A 6,910-nucleotide genomic window follows, 5' to 3' on the forward strand; every position below is an offset into this window, starting at 1 on the left:
AGCAGAACCGACACTGCCAATTGATCTAGATACAAACGGCAAAATAGATATTTACATATCAAAGAAAATGATTGTAGTTTTAACTGACTCACCCTATTTAATGTCAGTATTATAAAATCACCATTTACTTAATTCAAGACAACTAGACAAGTAAAAAAATCAATGGTTAGTTTGAAAATGTATTTCATTTTTACATGAATTCAAAAAATATATTAAATTGTTGTAGTAAACATTTTTAGTCTGTGTATAGGTACTCAGTTTTTCTTATAATAATTGAGTCCTAAGGGATTACAATCACCTCAAAACTATCTGTATCTACATTCACAAGAACAATAATCACAATTTCTATGACAATTTCATTCTTCACATTTTAGGAAACAAGAAGAAAGAAATGGAGTCAAGAGACCCATATCAGTCTTTAGATATACAAAATATTTTCACATTCACTGAAGCCTAAGAACACAAGTAGATGATAAGAATCGACATAACTAATATAACTGTACAAAGAATGTGGCATATGGTCACATATAAAGAACCTAAGGGTAAGATTCTCACACTAGCAGCAAAAGAGGTGTTTGCTTTACTAATAGTTTTTCAGGTTCAATAATTTCTTTCTGGTTGTTATACTCTTGCTTCAGTTGGTATGGATGCTTGGAAGAATTGGCTTTTCAGAAAGTTCTCCGGATCGACTCATCTTTCCGTTCTTCTTTTCATACTCTTGTTTCAGTTCCTCTAAACTCTTCCTTATCTGATAAGGAAAACAAAATTTAGATGCATAATAGTAAGAATTGTTACTTGGAGAAATATTATATCTATTGTTCCCTTCGTATTGCATTTGAGATGGGAGAGACAGAATCAGATTGATACGAAAACATACTCAACAACTTGCATGATATAACTATTTTATTAGTCATCTGCAAAATTAAGATTGCAGATGACTCTCTTTCAGCCATTCCTGGGGAAAGTCTTGTAAAGACGATTGGTTGTGTGAAAGAGTCTAGAGCACTCTACTACCTTGATGATAGACTGCAATCTCAACCAATAAGTTCCTGATAATAATTGCAACAACATTTATCGTAATTTCTTTTATATACAGTCCTAGGCTGTAGCAATAGACATGAGTTTTTTCCCATTACTTTACATGTATTTCCTCAATCTGAGTCCACAGATTGATATAACCCTTTGGTAACTGATACAGTAAAAAGATTGAGAAGGAATAGGGACTGAATAAAAGAATGCAGGGTAAAAAATACGCATAAGATACTATTCAGTATAATCAATCAGATAGGCTAATGGACTTTGAATCTTTTGTGTCTCTTCACACGAATAAGCAAAAAATTTAACATCTCTTCTAAAATTACAGTTTGTTTGGTTTCTACTTTCCTACTTTTGGAATCCTTGCAAATCCTTTATCTATATATTTCTCACTCATACTACCAGTGAAAAGGCTCAAAAACTATATCATGAAAAATGTTTTTCTACATACAAATTCAACATAGCTTGATATTTTAGAGCAAGAGAAACATGTGAGCTTGTATCAATATTATGATTAATATCATCATCCGAGCAAACAAATCAACAAATAAGACTTCAAAGGTAACCATCAGTGCAAAATTAAATTTTAAAACTTAGATGTTGACAAACAAAAGGCAAATGGAAATAAGTTGAAGCGCAGAGGAAGGGAGAGAACCTTGATGGAATAAGCCAGCGGCAATAACGTGTCAGGATTCATTGCATCCTCAGGGAAGTTTTTCAAGGCATGTATCAGTTTCTCAAAAGGTAACTTCACCTGATAAGCAAACAGAAAACAAACAATGAGTAGAGATTTGCTTGTGAGTCGTAAAAAAACACAAGATCACGTGATACTTACCAAGTCATCATGGCAGTACTTTAATAGGGCCAAGCCAACTTTAAAAACAATTTTAACACCCTGGAAAGATAAGAATGTCATTGTTATTATCGAATACTTTTTGTACGCTACAAATGGAACTTGGGGAAACTGTGGCTAACCTCATAGAGAAAGACATCCCAGATTCGAAGAGCCAAATGGAATGGAAAGGAATACGAAAATACAGTTATGAACCACTGGCTTGCATACATGCTAGGATTTATCATTTCTTGGGTAAAATGTTCTCCTAACTTCGGTAGATGCTCCCTCACCAAGCGTTCAAATTGAAAGAGGTATTGCTGTACAAGAGGCAGTCCTGCCTGCAGTCAAAATATATCAATAATCGTGATGAAAAAGGATTGTTTTCATCTAAAAGCAAATGATAGTCATCAATTAGGAAGCAGAGATATTTCAAATTTGTCAAAGTATCAAGAATTATCGTACAGTTGGAAGCTTCATGTTACCATGTGGCGAAAAATTTGCAATTTTGAAAGCAAACACAAGCTATCCCTACTTTCAATATTAACAAGTACATCTTTCTAAATTGTAATCATCATATATTGACTTTTGATACGTTTATGCATTAACAAGTGCGTAAAAAAAAGTATTAATAAGGAATTTGCAATGTGAACGTCTATTCACAAACTTATTAACGTATCTTGGCTGTGTCGTATCTTGATTTTTTAAAATTTCCTGTATTTGTGCTGCATCGTATCCCTATCATACTATGTATTTGGGCTTCTTAGGCCACACCATGGATGCAATTTAAAATATTTCCAAATATTTACTCGTACAAAACATATATTATAAGAGAAAGGGGTGACATAATACATTGACAGTATCAACAATCAAAATAAATGAATTCAAGGAGCAGAATAGTTACCAGATAGAGTCCCTCCATTGGGGCATGAACAGCTCCTTTAAGTAATGCCACCAATAACCAAAATGCATCCTCCTCACTCATATAAAGAAGCAAAAGACCAGCTAAAAACCCCATTCCCTGGAATTTTAATTGATCAATATACAATATTATGAATTACTTTGTAACAAACAGAAAAAAGTGACGGGTTTCTGAGTAGAACCTGAACATATCCTACTTCTCTGTCAAATACCGAGTAAGCTTTTAGAACATTGTAGAGGGACCGTTGCCCAGGTCCATGTCTTTGCTGGAAGAATACATGTGAAGGGAAAGTCCGAGAAATGTCTCGAATTATATCCAGTTCAGAGGCTGATGTCTCGTATATCACCAATTGCTGCAACAAGTATCATGACTTGTCAATGCAAACCGACAAATGTGGAACAGTTGGCGAATAAAAAATTCACGACATTGTCAAAAATAACAAGGAAGATATATAACAAATAAATCACAATTTTTGTCTGAATAAGTTAACTTGATTACCTCGTAAACTCCAGGATTCATGAGCAATAGGTCTCGGCTTCCAGATATTAACTGCCAAACAAGGCCCCTTAAACAATCAGGAATTCCCTTCCTTATGCGCCTTTTAACAACATTGGGTTTTCTCCTTAGGTAATGCTTCCAATCACTCCCACCAACCCCAATCATCTTCCTCCATTTTCTAACCCTTCTCCCCTCCTTAATTCTGACAAAAGATAGACGACAAGGAAGTTAAAAATCATCGGCCATATTTCAATGCTCATTCATGCTTAAAAACAGAGAAACGCATAATGAGCAGGAGAAAAACAACATACTTCTCATACTCATATGCTGATCTACTCGTCTTAGCTGCACCCTCAGAAGTGTTAGCATCCTGTTTTATAAACCCGAACCTATCCAACGCTCTTGGTGAAGGAACTGGACTTGGTTCATAGTCATCGGTTCTTTTCTTTTCCATTCAAAAACCACAAATTAGCATTCTAAAACCAGATCACCAATGACATAGCTTTCCTCCGTAAACATTACAATGACAAACCTGAAAACAAAAGTGCAAAAAAGGTGTCATCGTTATCATTTTACTAAAACCACTGAAAAGAAAAGAGAATAAATCTGCACACACACAACACACACAGAGTTAAAGCATTTGCTTAATTGATCTAAAGTAATTTACATGCACTGCAGTTATAAAATAGTTAAGATCAATTTGGACGATATTACAGTTTGCCCTGTGTTATCTTATATACTTTAATAAAAAAAATTAACTACAAAATGAAATTGACTAAGGTAATAATACAAGCTACAAAAGTAAAATTTACACCAAGTATACAATGATTAAGATCAATTTGGACGGTATTACAGTATGCCGTTTGCTATGCCATAACCATAACACAGAAAGTGACCTACCAAACCTTATCTAGTATGTCAATCAAAATTATCAACAATATGAAATTGACTAAGGATCTACAACAACAATCACGACCAAGCCTTATCCCACTAAGTAGGATCGGCAACATGGATCAAACGACGCCATAATGCTCTATTGTATACCATATTTCTATCTAACTCATTAATATCTAGATATTTCCTAATAGTTTCTATTTTAGTTTTTCTAGGTCTTCCTGTTCCTCTACTGATTTGACTACCCTTCATCTGATCTACTCTTCTTATTACATAATCTACAGGTGTTCTCTCTACATGTCCAAACCACCTAAGCCTAGTTTCCACCATCTTTTGTACTATAGACGCCACCCCAACTCTCTCTAATGTTGTCATTTCTAAGCACATCCAGTCTAATTTTACCACACATCCAACCCAACATCCTCATCTCTGCTATGCTTAATAAATTGACTAACGTGCTAAGTTATAATAAACTCATAAACCTATAGAAGCAAAACTTACACCACCCATAGTTCTAAATTGCAGTGCACAACTGTATTGTGATCGCAATACAAAGTTTTTAGAGGTCTTTGCAATTGCCTACATTATACTTCAATATAAACGTTCCTAGCATAACTACAACCGCAATTCCAAACCTTGTCACCACCCCTTGGCCCCCACCCTCAAATATGGAGTAAATGACTACTGTAAATTAATTGAGATCACAAAATGTAAAGTAAAAACATGCTTCTTGCATACTTCATTAAATTATAAGTGAAAACATGCTTCAAACTGAAGGATATGATTATGCACTTAGTAGCACTAAAACATGTGATTGCATTCAATTAATTCATTCTCTGACATTATTACCGGTGTTGATGATCGAACATTATGGTTTATGATCGAACATTATGACGTAATTTGATCCATGTAGCCGACCCCAGTTAGTGGGATAAGGCTTTGTTGTTGTATTACCGGTGTTGATGTGTGAGTGTCGTGTCTGGTGTCGGTGTTTCATAGATTGTGCTTCAATGTTGAACACAAAAAACTAACAGCAACAAACTAGCAACTACTAAACTACACAAAATAGCTCAAAAAAACAATTTACAAAAAATTAAACAAAAATTAAAAAAGTGATTTTTTTTCATAATCATACAACAAATCTGAGATTATACAATGTAATTTCATTTCAGCATTGAAGAAATAACAGATGAATCAATCTACTTATGAAAATGAACAGTAATAACAAAAGGGTCAAAAAGGGTACCCAAAATTGAAAATCAAATAAAATAAAGAAAAGATCAAACCTTGTAAATGTGAATGATGAAAAAGTGAAGATTTTTGGATGTGGGTGTGGTTTGGAAAAACCTCGGAAATTGGAAATGAAGGTTCGATCGATGGAAGAAAGAAGAAACGATGGAAAAGTGAGTTATGTTGTTGTTAATGTAATGATGAAATTGAATGCACTTACCATCTATGGATAAAGAAATTTTGTGTAATTATTAATTGATTAATTAATTATTAATGAATTGATTGATTGATTAATTATTGTTTTTTTTTAAAAGGATTAATGAATTTTTTATATGTACTGCTCCAGTCTCACATTATAAATTGTTTTTCTCTAAAAAAAAAATTTGTTTTTCAACATAAATTGTTCTAAATTATAAACCTTTTATAATATCAACGAAAAATTAGTTAATAAGTAAAAAGTTCCCCTCCCCTACAAAAAGAGTAAGAGTTTAATTTTATCCAAAAAAATTAAGAAGGAAAGAGTACGTAATTAAGGAACAACTCTTTTGTGAAGAGAATCTCAAATGAAAAAGGTAGACATACCCACATCCAGAAAAAAAAAAATTAAATATTGATGATTGATGTGATTAAAGTGTTTTTGTTTCATTTAAATTTTTTTATTTAATAGAATGTGCCAGATGTTTTTCATTTAAAGTTGTGACCATAGAAAAAAAATTTATGTTGCTCTTTAATTACTTAAAATACAATAAATATTTATTTGATTATTATTATTATATTTTTAATGTTTCTATCATAGATACTCTTAAACTCACACATGGGCGCAACTATGTTTATTAACCTATTGAATCAAGTTAAATTACAATGGATGTTATCCGGCAGGCTAAGGTTCACATGGGAAGGTACAATCCCTTCCCACCATGGGTCAGTTTGGTTTTAGTGGTTTGATCAAAAGAAGACCACAGTATTATCATGTTCTTTCACCACTAGATTTTTTTCCACATTCTCTTTCCTCCATGTCTCTCACCCAAGAGGCCAACATCACCACTACCGCTGACTCTCCTTCAAACAACAATTTTTTTCTCAGCGCAAGTTTTCACCAATGTTGACTGATTTTGGCAACAAACAAAAAAAAAAACCAAATATTTGTAATATTGGCAGTTTGTGGAATCTGGAGTTGCTATTCTTGCTTGGGAAGAAGACACCATTTAGTTAACTCACTCACCAAGTTAGTGACTCAGCAAAATAAAAATGAAAATCAAACTATAAATCTAAGTGGGTGTGAGAGAAGAAGTGAATGTACATAATTAGATGAAGTTGATTACAGGGATGAACATTCTGATTTAACTTTCTCAAAAACAAATTGAAATTGCTCAAAAGAAATAGTTTAGGTGTAAGAACATGATTGTGTTCTTCTTTCCACATTCTCTTTCCACATTCTGTACAAGGATGTGCAAATTGATGTTGGTGGTGGTGGGAGGATGGCAGTGGTGGAGGGGAGG

General features: G+C 33.4%; 1 protein-coding gene across 2 annotated transcripts; it reads right to left on the bottom strand.

Moving 5' to 3' along the window:
• Positions 1-282: 282 nt before the first annotated feature.
• On the bottom strand, positions 283-5,613 carry LOC146912887 (uncharacterized). Of its 2 annotated transcripts, none has more exons than XM_085716215.1 (9): positions 5,468-5,613; positions 3,599-3,819; positions 3,288-3,489; positions 2,971-3,141; positions 2,772-2,888; positions 2,011-2,208; positions 1,871-1,930; positions 1,691-1,789; positions 283-748 (listed from the first exon to the last, which is right to left on the bottom strand). In XM_085716215.1, the coding sequence occupies exons 2-9, from the start codon at positions 3,739-3,741 to the stop codon at positions 635-637; spliced, it is 1,104 nt and encodes a 367-aa protein (XP_085572341.1). In that variant the 5' UTR covers positions 3,742-3,819; positions 5,468-5,613; the 3' UTR covers positions 283-634. The 2 variants fall into 2 exon arrangements, with proteins under 2 accessions (XP_085572341.1, XP_085572343.1); XM_085716217.1 differs by having other exon boundaries at positions 3,599-3,817; positions 5,464-5,613.
• Between the last annotated feature and the right edge of the window lie 1,297 nt (positions 5,614-6,910).

Source organism: Medicago sativa, chromosome 6 (genome assembly GCF_051527215.1).
Source record: "Medicago sativa cultivar Bolivia chromosome 6, Bolivia_mono, whole genome shotgun sequence".
Taxonomy (NCBI): domain Eukaryota; kingdom Viridiplantae; phylum Streptophyta; class Magnoliopsida; order Fabales; family Fabaceae; genus Medicago; species Medicago sativa.

Excerpts from the sequence above, each read along its gene's own strand:
- LOC146912887 (XM_085716215.1), bottom strand. The coding sequence starts at position 3,741 with ATGGAAAAGAAAAGAACCGATGACTATGAACCAAGTCCAGTTCCTTCA. Across the intron at positions 2,889-2,970 it reads GAGAAGTAGGATATGTTCAG|GGAATGGGGTTTTTAGCTGG; the intron begins GTTCTACTCAGA and ends TTAAAATTCCAG. Across the intron at positions 2,209-2,771 it reads CAATGGAGGGACTCTATCTG|GCAGGACTGCCTCTTGTACA; the intron begins GTAACTATTCTG and ends TTTTGACTGCAG.